The 18,174-nt window shown below is 43.8% G+C and overlaps 3 protein-coding genes across 3 annotated transcripts; 1 reads left to right on the top strand and 2 right to left on the bottom strand.

The window, feature by feature from the left end:
- Positions 1-1,607: 1,607 nt before the first annotated feature.
- PG985_013795 (uncharacterized protein) lies at positions 1,608-2,167 on the bottom strand (the record flags this gene model as incomplete). Its single annotated transcript, XM_066833561.1, has 3 exons — positions 1,608-1,766; positions 1,855-1,922; positions 1,972-2,167. 3 exons carry the CDS (start codon positions 2,165-2,167, stop codon positions 1,608-1,610), a joined length of 423 nt encoding a protein of 140 aa, XP_066678301.1.
- A 1,795-nt stretch (positions 2,168-3,962) lies between these two features.
- On the top strand, positions 3,963-4,388 carry PG985_013796 (uncharacterized protein; the record flags this gene model as incomplete). The annotated part of the gene is made up of 1 exon (XM_066833562.1): positions 3,963-4,388. The coding sequence occupies one exon, from the start codon at positions 3,963-3,965 to the stop codon at positions 4,386-4,388; it is 426 nt and encodes a 141-aa protein (XP_066678302.1).
- A 2,817-nt stretch (positions 4,389-7,205) lies between these two features.
- PG985_013797 (uncharacterized protein) lies at positions 7,206-8,852 on the bottom strand (the record flags this gene model as incomplete). The annotated part of the gene is made up of 1 exon (XM_066833563.1): positions 7,206-8,852. The coding sequence occupies one exon, from the start codon at positions 8,850-8,852 to the stop codon at positions 7,206-7,208; it is 1,647 nt and encodes a 548-aa protein (XP_066678303.1).
- Between the last annotated feature and the right edge of the window lie 9,322 nt (positions 8,853-18,174).

Here is an 18,174-nt window from a genome sequence, read left to right on the forward strand (position 1 = left end):
CCTAAGGCACTGACTAGCCCGCAGAAAGTCAAGTGCAATCAGATGCTTATCGGGAAGCCTTGCCTGGCTAGTGCGAGCGTGGGGTAAAATGGTGTTTTTTTTGATAAAGGCACGGCCCCTCCTGCCTCCCTCCGGTCCCCAGCGGCCCAGCCTGCCCCTGCCCCATATTCATTGCACGTTTGGGACCTTTAATGGCATCAACTCGAATGCGCCATGCATGCAGCCTGCTGAGCGAGCGCCTTGCGTGAGCTGTGTTATCCAATGGCGGGGCTCCCATCCAACATCAGATCGAAGCGCCCGGGTTTGCTGATGGTGCTACATATATATGTACCTACAGGTAGCGGGCAAGTAACGGAATGCCGTTTCACGCGTAGAAAAACGGTAGAGGTGCGTTCGAGTAGGGGGCATTGACAAGCCACCAGAACTACATGTCAATTCATTGTGTGTAACAGCGGCCACGACATCGAGTTCTTACACCTACCTGTACAGAGTTTTGCTTGTCTGTCCCTTATTCGAGTGCGCTTTCGAGCGTCAATGTACTTGATTCTTCCATCTCGATGTAACGCCAGCGGTAATAAGAACTTTGGTCCGATTAGCCCAGAGTCATGCCAAATGCACTTCGTCGACGCAGCACTCGCCAAACGGACCCCGAACCGTTTCACCATTAGCTCTCTTTTCTCCAATGGAACCATATCGGATTCAAACATGACGGGAAGGAGATCAGGTAGTTCCTGAAAATCTGATTGGATACGATAGGTTCGTCTTATCAGACAGTTGATCCCACTTGGCAGCATGCGTCTCAACGTGTGACGACCGAACACTGAGATTTGCCATGACACGTGGTGCCTGTCTTGCGAGAGATTCTCCGAGGAATGGACGAGTGCCCGGGACCTTTTGTGGAATGTCTCATCGGTCGGTTGATTCGGATGCCGCGCCGGATTTGGTCGCAACGCAACCAATAGCGATATGGCGATGTGTTGGGCCGAATGACGCCGCCCTAAAGCTCGAATAGAGCAAGGCCCAAATCGCCAGCCAGCCCTCAGTAAAAATAAAGACGCACGAAAGACCCGTAGCAGCAGGATACCAATAGAATCGGATGGTATTGTACCTATGTAACATGTCCAGTGCAGCCGCCGCGGTGCCAGGATTTATCCCTAGGACACACAGCCCCTGCGGAAAATTCCTCTGTCCCCTGAACCAGGCTCCAAATAAAGGAACAAGAAGAAGAGTAGAACAGCAAGTTGAATAACAAGTATAAGCCTTTCCGAGGTATGTAACAAAAGAACGCCAGACTCCGCCTCCTTGCCATGTTCCTGCCTTGCCAAATCGTACTCCTCCTCAAATCAAAAGGCGTATGTAGTGACTCCTAAGTCCCGTGATTGTACGCCGCGAATCAGTTAAAATCAAAGTTGCCTGCGTAATCGTCGTTTGGGACTCATCCAGGAATGCGAGTGGAAGTGAGAGCGCAACCAAAAACGCCAAAGCCGAGAGAGCCTTTATCGTGGAAAGATCGGGTCTTGCGAGAAATGCAGTCTAGCAGCGCAAAGCAGGGCTCCAAAGTCGAGGAGACATCCCTCCCCTCGTATACAATTCGCAAGCGGGCGAGCTCATTGCGGGAGCATGTTTCGGACCTCCTCGTCGCTCAGACGAATCTCGTGCACCGGCTCCCGTCGGTTCTCTAGCGGGGTGTACTCGCAATCGACGTACGAGGGGAGGAAGATTTCGGGGTTCCATGCAAACCCTTGGCTCGACGAGAGGTAGGAGATCTGTGTGTATGTAGGGTCATTAATTAGTACGATGCGACTCGACTCCAAAAAGGGACCCATCGTCGGGTGGGGCGGGGTGTCGACCTACCAATCTGGGGGGGCCATCCGGGTCGCCGATATTGATGACGGTGCACTCATCCTGGCAGAAGGCGGTGCCTGAACAAACAGTTAGAAGCATCCAAGGCAGCGAAAGGGTTCAACGTACTGAGAAGGCTTGGTCGCCGCTGGTGCATGATTCTGGATTTGTCCGAAGACTGCGAAGGCGACGAGGCCTTACTGGACCCAGGCGTCTGCGGGGACGAGCTGGCATAGGACGATGCCGACGACGAGCTCGGGAGGTTTCGGCTCTGCTCGAACCCCGAGACCCCGCGGGGAGCAGGAATAGCGATCGACGACGACATGATTGCGAAGGTGCAGGCTTGCAGTGTACGTAGTTGTTGTAGCAGTAATGGCAGTGGGCGGTAGTGGCACAGTTGGTGGTCCGCGAACGACGACGAGGAGTCAAGTGGGCTGGGCGCTGATAAGAGATGAACACAAATGACACACTTCTTGAGACGGATGGGCGCCGAAGGAAGGAAGGCGGGGGAGACGGTGAAATGGACGGAGGATATAACACAACGACCTAGACCACGGGCAGCTCTACACAGTTGAGGATCATGAGGTTCGAAACCCCTACCATCAGATTGGCTTGTCAGGTTTCCTAGATGTTCTTGAAGAAGTTGAAGGTAAGGTTCGCTCTTAGGTTGGGATGCCACCCAGAAGAAGGAATGGGGAGTTAATCAACGGTCGGGTGTCACTTGAGCAATCGGCATGAGTCAAATGGCAGCCAGATGGCAGCGTCGAATCAACCGGGCTGGAATACGGGTGGCCGTACTGTCCATTACCGTGGCAGCGATACTGTATGGACATCAAACAGGCACCAGGGGTCGCCTTAAAGCTGCGGGCTGCGGGTACGGATTCACTATTGGGTTGGGAGAATGGGCGAACTCAGCAGCTCATTTGTCGGTTGGCCCGCATGTAGGTTGGCGCGGTTCAAGTTCATTGAGGGTGTGCGAGGTCGCTTGTGACACACACACCGTGGCTGATGATGGGGAATGTGGTCGTCTGCCGCTTGTTACAGGCTGGATTTCGCGGGTGGAGGTTTAAGGTTAGGCTGAGGGATGCATCAACTTCTCAATTCCAGCGCATTAGGCAGGCAGAAGAGCTGCTAGCTGCTGCAGGTATATCTTCGTTCTGATGCCAAACTACATGTGCATGCCTGACCTGCCTCCTGACTTCAGTCGGTCATACCAGAATCGTACATACAGCTTGCCTGCCTCCCTGCCTGGAGGTTGACATGGACGGAGAGTGGGTGGACGATCGGGAGCTCAACTATTGCAGTAGTGACCCCACAAAGTTACTGTTGCGGTAATGCATCAGACTTCCCTGGGCGGTGGAGCCCTTTCAACCTTGGGGGTGTTCTCATACCAGTCGGGCGATAACGGAGCCCGTTCCGTATAGGTATGATACAAGCACGCCAGCTACAGCTAGCCAGCTCAAGCCTCATATTAACGAACGTCGCTCGCCCTGGCGGCTTGGGACATTGCCAGCCAATCAATCTCCTTGTTTGCCCGGGATAAAGGATGACTTGATGCAATATCATGAAATCCCGACACCCTGCCAGCCTGCTTCAGCTGCCTAACTAATAGCATGGTACTGCGTAGCCTGGAAGTCATTAACCGTACTGTAGTCAGCAGTGCTGCACACGGTGAAACAGTGAAGCAACGGAGCTAGTGTTGCAGCCGACGGCATTACCTAAGGTCGATCTACTAGATTGACGTACGTTTGAGGCATGACGAAATATGAATTGCATAGTGGTGAGACTCAATTTGCATTAAATGACATAAATACTTATCCAGTATGCACGGGCCACCTACACCTCAGATGCCAAGACCAGGCTGAAAGGCTGGCGCGTTTGTACCCACCAGCTTCCCTAAGCTCCAGAGGTTCGGGCCAGGCAATTGCCATCCACTCCAACAACGTTACCTCATCATCGAACGAACATCCGTACCCTCACCCGTCTTCTACGCAACTCGACCACCACGAACCCTCCATCAAGCGGACCTGGAGGTGACGAAAGCTCGATCTCGACCATCATACAATCAACACCGACCTTTCTTGTCCTAGCTCCCCGGCCAAGTAAATAAACCAGTCAAGATGGGCGACGTCGCCGTGGAAAACCCGGCCAACACCGTGGCACCTCACAGCAAGCCCGCCCCCTCCACAATCCCCAATGTCGAGAACATCGAGGGCCTGTCATCACAAGGAGACGACGAGTACGGCACATTGAAGAAGCTGCAAAGGCATCTGGAGTACATCCAGCTGCAGGAGGAGTACATCAAGGATGAGCAGCGCAGCTTGAAGAGGGAGCTTGTCCGTGCCCAGGAGGAGATCAAGCGCATTCAAAGTGTGCCGCTGGTCATCGGTCAGTTTATGGAGGCTATCGATCAGAGGTATGTCGCCCCCAAAAGCACCCGGATACGGCCCGTTCACGTCTACAATTTGCTAACCTCTGTGACAGCACTGGTATTGTGCAATCCAGCACCGGCTCTAACTACGTCGTGCGCATCCTCTCGACGCTAGACCGCGAGAAGCTGAAGCCTTCATCCTCTGTGGCCCTTCACCGTCACTCGAACGCCCTCGTCGATATCCTGCCTCCCGAGGCCGATTCCTCCATCGCCATGCTAGGCGCTGACGAGAAGCCCGATGTGACGTATGCAGACGTCGGTGGTCTGGATATGCAAAAGCAGGAGATCCGCGAGGCTGTCGAGCTGCCCCTGACCCATTTCGACCTCTACAAGCAGATCGGTATCGACCCTCCCCGTGGTGTTCTGCTCTACGGACCTCCCGGAACCGGCAAGACCATGTTGGTCAAGGCCGTCGCCAACTCCACCACGGCCAACTTCATCCGCGTGGTTGGTTCCGAGTTTGTCCAGAAATACCTTGGTGAGGGTCCTCGTATGGTGCGTGACGTCTTCCGCATGGCCCGCGAGAACTCGCCTGCCATCATCTTCATCGATGAAATCGATGCCATCGCCACGAAGCGATTCGACGCCCAGACGGGTGCCGACCGAGAAGTGCAGCGTATCCTGCTGGAGTTGCTGAACCAGATGGACGGTTTCGACCAAACGTCCAACGTCAAGGTCATCATGGCCACCAACCGTGCCGATACCCTGGATCCTGCCCTGTTGCGACCCGGTCGTCTGGACCGAAAGATCGAGTTCCCCAGCTTGCGCGATCGGAGAGAGAGGCGGTTGATCTTCTCGACCATTGCCAACAAGATGAGCTTAGCGCCCGAGGTGGACCTGGACAGCTTAATCACCCGTAACGATCCCCTCAGTGGTGCCGTGATCGCGGCCATCATGCAAGAGGCCGGCCTGCGCGCTGTACGGAAGAACCGCTACAACATCATTCAAGTCGACTTGGAGGACGCCTACTCGAGCCAGGTCAAGAGCACGAGTGACGAGAACAAGTTCGATTTCTACAAATAAAGGCTGGAGCGCGTCTGTCTGTTTCGGGGATCTAGGCTGGGCTCTTGCAGGAAAGCTCGCAAGGGGGGTAACGCTCTCATGGAGTTGGTGTTAGGACGCAAACGGAGTCATAGAGTAGTATCAAGCACCAGCATGCTACGAGGCCAACTGGGGTTGCCGGTGCTTTACCAAAAGCTGTACACTGTACAATATCTACGAATTCATAAGACGATCGATTTGTTTTCCCCAACTTGAATGTATCCCGTGACACTCACTATGCATGCTTTCATAACAAAGGGCAAAGGAGCCACAACTACGGAGTAATCCCTTACAGTATCCTAGACCTGTATTCACTATCCCCACCCTCGACGGCATGACGAGACCCCTGAATCCGTCAGTTCTCTCACGGGTCCGAGTATGCAAAGTGGCTCCTGGTATTCAGCCCATGCGCCGAGATCGGGGCTCGACAAACCACGCCCCTACCAGCAATATACATACGATATCTATCGTACCTAATACCTTTGTAAGTTTTCCATATTTGGATATAATATCCACTGTCTCTCTCTCTCCCTCCTTACTTGCTGCTATCCTGTTCCGTCCGATACATCGGTTTCACCCAAGAGTCGGGAGTCAAGAGTCAAGAGAGCAACAAAAACTTGGACATTAAACTTCGGATCCGACTTTGGATCACGTAAAAGCACGTCATCCCTCAATTCATTACTCTGTCTCCCATTCTCGTCCGTTTCATTCCCACGTGTCCCTCAAGGTCACCACGCCATCGCATCACGCAAAAGCCAGAGATCGGCATTTCGTTTAGTCATGCCAGGTGGAGGGTTACGTGGATTCACTGGGTAGTAGTAGCAAGCACATCAGCCGAGTCACATATAGCGTAAGTTATCGTCACTGTAGGGAATTATTAAGTGTTAATTTCTATCGTCTTGATCCCCCGTTATACCTGGGTTATTTTCCCCGTTTTCCCTTCCCATGATGCCCATCTTTGCTTCCTACTTCACTTGAAAAGTAGAGAGGGTGGTAAGTAGGTGGGTAGGTAGCTGCCGGAGCAAACAGACAGAACAAGAGAAAGCGATCCTCTCTTGTTTGTCCGCAGCAATATCAATCGCGCAAACTTGCTTCCATCTTTCTCACACATCTTCTCCGTCTCTCCCTCCCTTCTGCCCACTCAGTCGGCCACTCTATTGTACAAAAACCAACAAGGTCCAAAGGGGGTGAACCTGACTCGATACATCATATCGCGTATCGTCAACATCAACATCATTATGTGGTTCGAAGAAGTCCCAGCCCGCCGAGACCTCTGCAGACATCTTCGCTGAGGCGCTTCGGTCCAGGGTATCGTTTCCATCAACGCTCCACATCCTCCCGGACGCTGAGAAAGGTGCTACCCCAACACCCCAAAGGACGGGCGGCCGCGAGGCCGGTGATAATAATGCTTTGAGGCAGACAGATAGAAACACTCTGGTAAGTGTTTCCAGCACTCCCATATCCATCACGTCCAGGCCATACTCTCTTTATGCCCACCCATCGTTGCTCTCGGATCACCTTTAACATGAGCCGACCGTACCCTCTAGTAACGCCAACGCAAGCAAGGCCCCAGGTTTGGCCAAAACACACAAACAAACCAGGAATAATAGTACAAATGTCGCAACAGATTGGGTTGACCGTGGCTCTTCTTGCCGGAATCACCGTTCTTGGTCCAGTCCATGTGACCTGACCACCGATGGCAACCCGAAGTGGAACATATCCCCCTCGCCCATCCGCACACCTGGGTATCTTCGCGCTCCTCGAACGCCATCAAAATCTGGGTATATCCTCCTCTCTCTTTCTGTCTAGCATTTTTCGAATGGTGCCTGCCTGCCTGCCCGACCGCCTGCACACCCAATACTTCACGGCCCGGTTCCCAATATAACGCCATCTACGACCCCATCACGACGGACAGTTCCAGCAAGAGCGTCACGAACTTGGCGTGCAACTCGATAAAAAAATCCGGCAGACCGACCAGCTCCGCCAGGCCGCGAGCCTTAGGAGCGAAACCGCCGGGGCCCATCGAACCACCCATACTGCCCATGCGTTGTATGAAGCCACTCCGACTGCCGCCTGACAAGAAGCTGCTCCCACTATCCCGATCCGGCTTCTCGCGATCAAACGGCCCTCCACCGAGTCCAATGCCGCTATCTCGGGGCCCGGGCACATCGCCGTTGCTCCTGCCGCCTCCGCCATATGCCCCGTTGGTATATTGGGACTGAAGACTAGTGATGGGCGAGTTCTCCTCCTCGCGCTCGCGCTCGCGCTCCGCCTCTACTTCAGCAAGCCTCACAATCCAGTCTGCAAGTTCCTGGAACTTAACCGAGAGGAAGTTGAAGGCCTTCATAGCAACGCGCTCGCGATGCGTCGACAGGGCCAAGAAGGCGTAAACCCGCCTCCTGCCTCGTGCGTGGCGGTCAGGTATGCGAAAGATGAAGGCTGTCGTGTAGCCTGCAAGCGGATCACCGAAAAAGATCGGGCCGCCTGAAGACTGCGACGCCGGCGCATTGTGATGGGACAGTGCGGCAGACGACGACGATGCGAAAGAGGAGTGCGTCGCAGAGGACAGGGCGTTGACGGCTGAGTGGCCCATGGAGGCGGAGTGGCTGGACGCATGCTCAGGCCTACGAGGCAAAGTCTCAAAGGAGAGGGTGCGCAAGCATGACGCTCTCACGATGGAGTAAGTATTGGCTATTTGAGGCTCGTGAGTGCTGGTGTAGTCGAGATAGTGCGTGTGCGACTGGAGGCTCGACTTGGACGAGACACTCGATTGCGAAGCCGAAGTCACCGGACGGCGGAGCGTTGTAGGGGCGCGCGAAGCATCAGTCGGTGAGACCTCGACGTCCTCTTCGTCCGATGCGCATGATGACTGAGGATTCGAGTTGGGTGGGCTCGCATCCCTGCTCGATCCACCGTAAACACGCGCATAGGGTGTCCGGGTACGTAAAGTCGGGCCGCGCGGCTCGGCTGGAGAGCTGCCTTTCTTGTCTTGATCGCGGCTGCCATTACTTTCTTGGCGCTTTGGCAGCGTGAGCGCGCAGTTCTGGCAGGGGCTTGCATTTTTTGTTACGTCGGGATCGTAAGTGCGCCGGAAGTTCGGGTCGGTCCTTGAATGCGCGTCATGTGACGGCGCCTCGGGTGCTTTGCGCGGACTCTGCGGCGGCGTTTCTATGATTGAGGTTGCCGAAACTGCTTGTTTGCTGGTAGACAGTTTCGAAGTTGTGCGCCGTACGGCTGCGCGATCGCGATGGACTTGCGCTTCTTGTTCCGAAGCCGGTAAGCTAGAGCTCCGCGATGTCGACAATTGCATCTTGCGCATGGCGTCGTTCAGGTTGTTGGGCTGCGAGGCCGGGACCGCGCTAGTCTGCGGTCGACCCTGGTCCGGACGATCATCGTAACAATGAGAACATGGGACCGGGAGACCCTCAGTCACCATTAAGGGCGTCGGGCCATGCAGATCGCAGTAATGCGCCAAGCAAAGCTGGATGTGGGATGTCAGTAAGGGGTCAGAAGTCGGCGGTCGATGTGTGACCACCATGGCGATGGACTACTGAGTGACAAGAGTGTTTGGGCAGTTAAGCATTTGGACATGTTGGGGGGAAGGGGGGGCATAGATCAGATCATATAAGTGCGCTGAAGAAGAGCCCTGTCAAACGTGGAACATTCTTTTGATTCTAGGGCATGTCCGACCGCTGGGTCAATCAAAGGGAGGGATGCCAACGATCGGTGCGTTTGGTGTCAAACAACACACCAAACGGCAATAGGAAGGAGATGGATGGAAATACTGAGTTTGAGACGCGACAAGCTTCCGGGACGTCATCCGCGCAAGGGGGGCCAACTAGGTCCAGGGTGGGATAAGAAAAAAACACACATCGTAATCTTCGTTTCTCATCATCATCACCGTCATCTCTTTCTTCTTTCTTCGCTGCTGCTGCTACTTGCTGCTTCAGCTGTTCCGCCCCCAGTGGCTACCTACTTCTTACTACCTTCTCTTGCCAGAGTAAGCAATAAGCCCGGTAGGGGTAAGCAATAAATGCGCCATAGTAGCAAGTTTAGGTGAGACGGCGCGCACACGCCTCGCGCCGTGCCGTCAGATTGGCCCAGGGCACCAAAAGGAAATTGAGGTGAGTGCAAGCGACGAGACAAGGCCGAGCTGACCCAAATGACCGGGGGCCGCTGGGATTGGAGGTGACGGTGACAGTGACAGGGCCGCAACGTGGCGTGGGGGGGATAAAGGGACATTAGGGAGCATCAGAACATCGATCAAATCAATTGCCGTGTCATGGGCTCTTGCTCGAGGCGGTGAAAAGATAAAAAACCACTGGCATGTAGCATTGCGTGGGGGAGGGAGCAAAGGCAAATCAGAAGCCTCCAAAATCAAACATGGTTACTTACTATGGAAGCCATGACGTCTGCTACTGGTTCTTCTTTTTCTCAGCGGTGGTGGTGCAGTGCTTTCTCACTTGTAGGCCGCCCAAGTCGCACGCGACCTATCCGATTGGGAGAATGCGACAAGTCGGCAAGGTGATTGATGCAGGTAAGGATAAGAGGCGGCGCCCCCCGTATTTGGTCTGGTGCTTGTTCCTCGCCTTCTGTCGCTGCCGTTGCTGCTGCTGCGTTTCCCGATCTTGGTGACTGCCTGCCTCCCCCAGGGCAAAAGCAGCCGAGATTGGGTGGAAGGGTGGACGTGTAAGATTCCGCCTCTCTTACTTGCTTCTTCGTCGTTCGCGTCTGCTTTAGTAATCCCTCCACTCCTCCGCCTGCAGACCGCCTTGACCGGTTGGGTTGGGATTGGGTAGGGTTGGTCGAGCAATGCGCCGGATGTGGCCAGAAATTGGTGGTAGCATATATATAAGTAAGAGTATGTGGGTGTGGGTGTGGGTGTGGGTGTGTGTAAGTCGTCGTCGGTAGGTATGCAGAGCTATGTTGGTGGTGGGTGATGGAGTGTGGTGCGTGCCAGATATCGCCGTCACAAAACCCCGTTTGTGCACCTTTCTTCCCGCACTCCCTTTCCTCCTTCTCCTCCCGAGCTAGGGGATTCGTGGTCGGTCAGCGGTGCGAAGGAGGAAGAGTGAGCAAGGCCGGGTCGGGCGTAAATGGTGGTGCTGGTGCTTGGTGCTGGTGGAGGAGCGAACCATGGGCGAGAAGAGGTGCGAGCGAGTGAGCGTAGGTCAATATGTAATGCAATGGGATGTATGATGGTTTTAGTCGGTAATAGATCGTTCATTTTCGTACCTTGCTCTTTCGGCTCTCCACCCAAACACAGTTTCCAATAGGGACGGAAAATAAAATAAAATAAAAGACACCAGCTTGTTTTTTGCCGGATTATTATTGCTCGAATCCTTGGCCGGGCCTGTCCCCAGAATTGTTTCTTCCAGGATCTGCCCTGAACTCGACCACTGCCCGTTGTAGGGAATAGTGCCGCGCCTACTCTTAATTAAGTTCCGGCAATGCCTCCGGGGGTCGACTAGACAGCCTGGGCTGCCACCGGACGGGGCCTGGCTGGCTTGCCCAACGAGAAAGTGCCCGGATATCTGGTGTGCAATTGTGCGATGGAGGGGCAGCTCTTCCAAATCCCAATCAGACCAGTTCCATTTGTCAATCAATTCCCAGCTCGGCACCTTCGATCTTCTTCCCCTCCCCTCACAGGAAAAAAAACCTACTTGAGATGTACCGGCGACTCGGCGCTTGGGTTTTCGATGGCGGTGCTAGAACGGCCCACCCCGCCCCTCTTAACTGTGAACAAGCTAGGTGGAATCTCGCCGTAGAGCTCGTAAACGGGTCCAGGGGTCTTTCCCGGTGGGTGTCGTTGTACGTAATAGACACGGCCAGGACGAGGGGTTGAGGCCAGAGGTGAGAAAAGTTGTTGTTTAGCGACGGTTTGAGTCAGCGGGTGGTGAAAGAGTTTTGCCAGTTTGTTTCGCTGGTGGGTTGGGTGGTCCAGTTTGGCAGGCTGAGTACGGGCCCGATATATCTGTCCCCTATGTATCTATATGTGTATCAAGAACTAGGTGCCGTGCGAAAAGGCATGTGAAAACACGAAAGAGACTAATAGAGAGATCAGACGAGTCGAGAGGATTTGAGCAGTTCGAGGGTGCCCGTATCGTTCGATTAAGGTTCCTGTCAGTCAGCACGCCGGCTTTCTGCGGCGGCGCTCATTTGAAAAACACACTCGATGTTGAAATGTGACACTGGTGCGGACTGGACAGAGCCGCAATTTTCACGCATTGACGAGAATAGCGATATAGAGAGGGTAGCTGCTCCTCCTTCTGGAGCAAATATTGGTGATGTGCTTATATATCGGTATAGGTCTAGAACATGTGGATGATGACTTGCTTGCCGGGGTCACCTCAAACCAGTATACAAGTACCTACATGTCTGTAAGCAGTTATAAGGTTACGGTGCATATAGGATAATAGTATGCATTGTATACAAATGTATCGCTAAAAGACACTTCGATAGATAAATGGCACCCAAGACTTGAATATGAAGACCGGCAGCATATGTGCATACGCATGCCTATCCATCCGTGCTGAGGTCTCGTTGCAGATTATTGGGAGGGGATGGGGGGGCTTCTATCCAGAAGCGGCATCAGAATCGTTCGGAGTTGGGGCGGGCTTTGGGACGGGGGAGGCAGGAATCACGCGAAACAGGGCCGAATTGAACGAGCAAATGAACCGGACTTTCTCGTACAACGGAAATGGGAAGGCAGGGCAATACGCATGGGTGTCCGGCTGGGATGCATACGGCTGAGGCGTGCGTGCGTACGTACATACATACGTACATACATATACGGATGACAATGACAGCACGGGTGGCACGTATAGCTGAGTTGCTCGTCGTAAATGATGTGGGAGGGACGGGGGAAATATCGGAATGGCTTCAGGGGGACGAGAATCCGGCCAGGCTCCCCAGCTCCGCAAGTCGGCTCAAATCCCTACACCCAACCTGGCAGACAGCGAATCGTGTTCGAGGCGGTTAATATAATAACCGGGTAGGTCTCAAGCTGACAAGATCTCGATGTCACCGAAGAGAGGATGTTTGATTTGATCCCCAGCAGTCAGATCTTGACCGGCTTGTACGATAGGTAGTTGGGATATTGCAACGTAGACAAACAAGCTTTCAATACTGCCCGCCCATTCACCCCCAAGTCAATTGAAGTCGAGCAACGTGCTATGCTCATGGAAGCAAGTGAAGGGCTGAGAACGACGACGATCTTTACATTCTCCCCATACAAGTTAGCAGCAACAGCCCCGGCGATGCCACTGGCCGGCTCTCTTTCTCATTCTCCTGCGCGCGGGCGAGGAGATGAAGAAACCACCATCTCCGATGTCTGGAACTTCGTGATCAGTCCATACCAAAGCTTGGCTGCATCTGCCGCTAGCCGGCATCATGCACGGTCTTCCCTGTCTGCTGCAACTTCAAGTAAGCCCCTCCTGCCTCCTTCAAAACATACGTACTTTCCCGTGGATTATGCGCTGCCAAGTTTCCACGTCAAATGTACACTTCTTCTCTCAGTTGTCATCGTCACCCAGCCTCGGGACAGACAGGTTTTAGACCGTAGTACCCAGCATTTCGTTCAGGTAGGTGTGGGTGGCACATCCTGGATTTGTTGTCGGCGAGCGGACGACAGGGCGACAGAGCGACATCGCTTTCGCAAGGCCGGCCCTCGGTTCGGCGGGAAAGGTAAGTGGTAGTAGTGGTAGGCAGGTCCAGGTGTCCGGCAATGCCATGCCATGCAGGCAGGTAGCTCGCTCGCTTGCTTGGTCAATTCTGGGGTGGGCATCCAGGGATTGGAGCTTCTGCTGGCTGCAGCTCGAAGAAAAAAATCGGTAGTCTGCGCTGTCTGGGCAGTAGTGCTCCCCAGTTTTCAGCAGCCGGCCAGATTGGGACGAACATGCGTACCATCTTTACATTTCCAGCAAGTGGACGGGCATTCGCGCCGTCGAGCTGTCACATTTTTCGTCTGTCTAGGTACTACTATCTGAACTACGGTCTGCAACAATGGCACGCATATGGCGCCAGCGTCAAAATTTCTTCTTCTGCTACAAGAAATGATGCATCTTCTTCATTTCGCTCATCCATACCATACCCATACCCATAGGACCCTGTAGCCCTGTAGGCAAGCTGGGCGGCACCTGTGAACTAGAGCTGCTAGTGTCTCCTCGTCCGATTCAGTAGATACTTTGGCGATACCCATTGATCCATCCTCCCATCACATGCAGCGCTGATCGAAGGCCGGCCACGTTACTCCAATTTATTAGCTTCTGCTGGCGCCCTTCCATCGCGTGGCTTCTGAACCAAGCTGCGTGCTCCCAACCGGTCGGTCGGTGGCATGATTTTTTTTTTATGAGACGAACTGGCAGAATCCCAAAAAGACTCGGCGTCTCCACAACCAGCGTGTCCACAGAAGCCGGCTAGAATCGTCTCGGAAGCTACCAATATTGACGAGGCCGGACTGATGAGTGGGGGAGGAAATGAACCCGACTTTCAGATGGAAAAAAGAGGCGGCTGCTTCACTTGTGGTTCATTCAGCTACATTCCGCCGAGATAGTGTACACGGAGTTTTTCATTTAGCGAGCACAGTATGGCTTATTCCAGCGGTCGCTTGGAAGTCAGTACATACCTAGTGTATTTGCTTCCGAAGTCAGTATTGTACCGACGGGATGGGCTGAATCTGGGGAACGAGCCCCGGCTCTTGCGAAGAAAAGTGATTGCACCGATTCCCAACCCAGCCGGCTGTATCCAACACGTGCAGCACGCGGGATAGAATGTAACCCAGCAACAACCGTGCGCGTTCCCATTCCGGAATAGAATGCCATCACCGTACACCACTTGCTTCAACACTCTCGAGTGTGCGAAATACGCGTGCGGCGTGCGTCGGGCGATATGAATTCTCGCCCCATCTGTGGCGAGCCGTGATGCCGTGCGCCCCTTTGTAAAAAAATGAAAGACGCACAAGTAGGGGACCCCCAAGACCCTGCCTGCCTTCGATCAGCAGCTCGCCGGCGCCGTTGCGGGGCCTTGCATCTCTAGCCAGGGGATCAAAAAGCTGTCTTAGGTAGGGCTGGTAAAAAACCGGTTCTTTGCTAAAAAACTAACTTCGCAAAATATCGAAAGAATTAGGATAAAATTAAAAAATTAGTTTTTTAAAGTTATTTAATTTATATTAATTTATACGTTTTTTTAAAATATTAATTTTATTATTAAATAATAATAAATTTTAAAGTTATATAAAGGTATATAAATTATAATAATTTAATACGTTAATTTTATAATTAAATAATATTTTAATATTATTTTATTAATATTAAATAAAATTAAAAATATTAATATAAATTATATTTAATATTATAATTAATAAAGTATTAACGTTTATAATAAATTAAAAAAGTATTTAAAGAAATATATTATTTATATATTATAATATATTAATTAATAATAATATTAATTATAAATTAAGTTTTTTAATTATTATTTTTTTTAATTAAAATCGTATAATCGATTAATAATTAATTAAAGTTATTTATTATAATAACTATTTTTTTAATTTATATAAATTTTAAAATAAATTTAATAAATTAATACTATTTATAATAAAATTAATTTTAAATTGAAAAAATATATATTTAATATATTAATTTAAATTTATAATTTATTTATTTTATATTAATAAACGATTAATATTAAAATATAATTAATAATTATTAAAATATATTTAAAAATATTTATTAAAATTTATATTAAAATTATTAATAACGATTTTAATAAAATTAATAATATTTTAATCGATATTTATAATATAATATATTTATTTTATTAATTAATTAAATAATAACTTTATTTCTTTTACGTTTTTTATATTTTTTACGATTTTTATAATTTTAATTTATATATAAAAGATATTTTTAAGATTTTATAATAAAGAAATTATTTTAATAAATATAATAAAATTATTAATATTTTTTATTAATTAAAGTTATAATTTTTAAAATTATACGTTATTTAAAAAGAGAAATTCGATTAATATTAAACCTTTATTTAATTATTAATTATTTTTTATTTATTTAATATATTTTATTATTTATTATTTATTTTATTAATATTTCTATAAAATAAGGATTATAATTTAATATAATATAATTAATTAAATATAACGAATTTATTTTATATAAATTTTATATAAAGTATTTTATTAATTTTATTTAATTCGATTTTATAATATAATATATTTTTTAAATTATTAATAATGATTTATTTTAACGTAATTTATAATTATTATAAAATATATTTTTTTAATTTATAAAGTATAAAAATAAAATAAATATAACGCGTTAAATTTTAATTATATAAATAATTAATAAAATAAAATAAAAAAGGATTAAAATTTATTTTAATTTAATATTATTATATATATAAATATTAATTAAAAAAAGATTAAAAATAATTATATATTTATAATAAAATAATTAAATTTAAAATTAATATTAAATAATAATTACTTTAAATTTAATTAAAATTATATAAAAAGTTTAATTAATTTAAATACTTTATATAAATAATAAAATAACTATATAATTTTAATATAAATTATTTAATTAATTAATTAATACTTTATATATATTAAAAAACGAATATTTTAATTTTTATTTAAAAAAAGGTAATATAAAAGTTATTTAACGTAATCTAAATATTAAATTTATTATTAAATAATTATATAAAATAAAACTTATATTTATTTTTTTTTAATTAAAAAAAATAAACTATAAATATTATATAATTTTAAAAAGGTTTTAAAAACCCTTCGAATTTAAACTTATTTTAATATTATAATAATTATTCTTTTTTTTATAAATAATAAACCTTTATAACTTTAAATAATATTAATTTTAAATTTATAAAAATTATAAAGTATATTATTATAAAAATACTTTATTAAAAAACTTTATTTTAATTTTTTTATAAAAAAATTAAAACGATTTATTCGTAATTTATTTTAATCCTTTATATAATAATATAAATTTTTATAAAATATTTTATTTTCGTCGTTATTTTTTTTAAATTTTATAACTTTTTCGATTTTATTTTTTTTATTTTTAAATTATTATTAATTTTTTTCTTTATAACGATAAAATTATTATTATATTTAACTTTATTTATCGCTATATTATAACGATTCGCGCCGTTAAAAAATAAATTCGAAAATTATATAAAAAATACCTAAATATAATTATAATAAAATATAAAAACGTTTATTATTTTTATATTAATATTTAAATATATAAATATAAATTTAATTTTAATAAAAAATTATTTTTTAATTATTTTTAATATTTATTTAATTTATTATATTATAACGCTTTTAAAAATAATTTTATACCTATATTTAATTATTATAATAATAATAAAATTTATATTAAAATAAAATATATCTTTTATATTATTTATTTAATATAATTTTAATATTAATTTATTAATATTATAATTTAAATTCCCGTTATATTTATAAATAATTATATTTTTTTTAATAAAATTTTTAAATAAATTTATTTTTATTTTTAATTTATTAATATTAATAATAAATATAATATACTTTTTAAAAATTATAAACAAACCGTTAATATTTTTTTATATTTAATTATTTTTTATTATTATTTTATAAAAAGTTATTATTTAAAATTTAATTTTTTTAATATTAAAAAAAATATTAAAGTTTATAATATTTTCTATAAATTTATTAAAAATATTTATTAATATTTCTTTAATTTTATAAATTAATATTTCTATTTATTATAATAAAATTTTAATTTATAAAATTAATTTAAAAATAAATATTATTTATTTTCCTATTAATATAATAAATAATTTTGTTTTTTTAAATCTTTATAAATTATTTTTTATTCTTAATTATTTTTATTAATTTTTTTATAAATTTTAAAATAATATATAAATTATAAAAAAATTATTATAATTTATATCTATTAAAATAATAATAATTAAATTATTTAAAATATTATTTATTATTAAATTAAGATTATTTTTAATATAATTAAAATTTATTATTTTAATAATAATAAATAAAAAGGTTTTTAAAATAAAATCGAAAAATTTTTAATGTTTTATAATATAAACCTTTATATTTAAATTATATAAATAAAAATTAATTATTTTAATTATATTTCTTTCTTTATATTTTCGTTTATATTAAATTTTAAATTTATTTATAATATTTAAAATCGTTTTTTAATATAATATAATATTAATAATAAATTTATTATTTATATAAATTTTAATAATATATTATTATTTTAATATAATTATAATAATAAATTAATTAATTAATTTAATAATAATAATAATTTATTTTAATAAATAATTTTTATTAATAATAAATAAATAAATTTTATTTTTATTTTTTTAAAATTTTTTAAAGTTTTTTAATTATTTTTTATTTTATTTTAAATAAATTTATATTTTATTTATAATTAAAAGATATAAATATAAATATAATTATCGTTTAAATATATAAATTTAAATTTTATTAAATATATAAAAATTAAATCGATTTTTAATTTTTTTTTAATTATTTTTTTTAAAAGTTTTTTATAAAATTTTATAATTTTTTTTATTATATTTAATAAATAAATATTATTAATTTTATAATTTTTAAAATTTACCTTTTTTTTTTTTTTTTATATAACTTTTTTAAATATTTTTTTTTTAAATTATAAAACTTTTTTAAATATATTAATTAAATTATTTATTAATTATTATTAATTATATTTTATAAATTAATTTTTTTATTTTATAAAATAATAGATTTATTTATTATATATTATTTTATTTTTTATTTTTTTAAT

This window comes from Apiospora marii (genome assembly GCF_038362585.1).
Source record: "Apiospora marii strain CBS 49790 chromosome Unknown utg000011l_segment0_segment0, whole genome shotgun sequence".
Lineage (NCBI taxonomy): Eukaryota > Fungi > Ascomycota > Sordariomycetes > Amphisphaeriales > Apiosporaceae > Apiospora > Apiospora marii.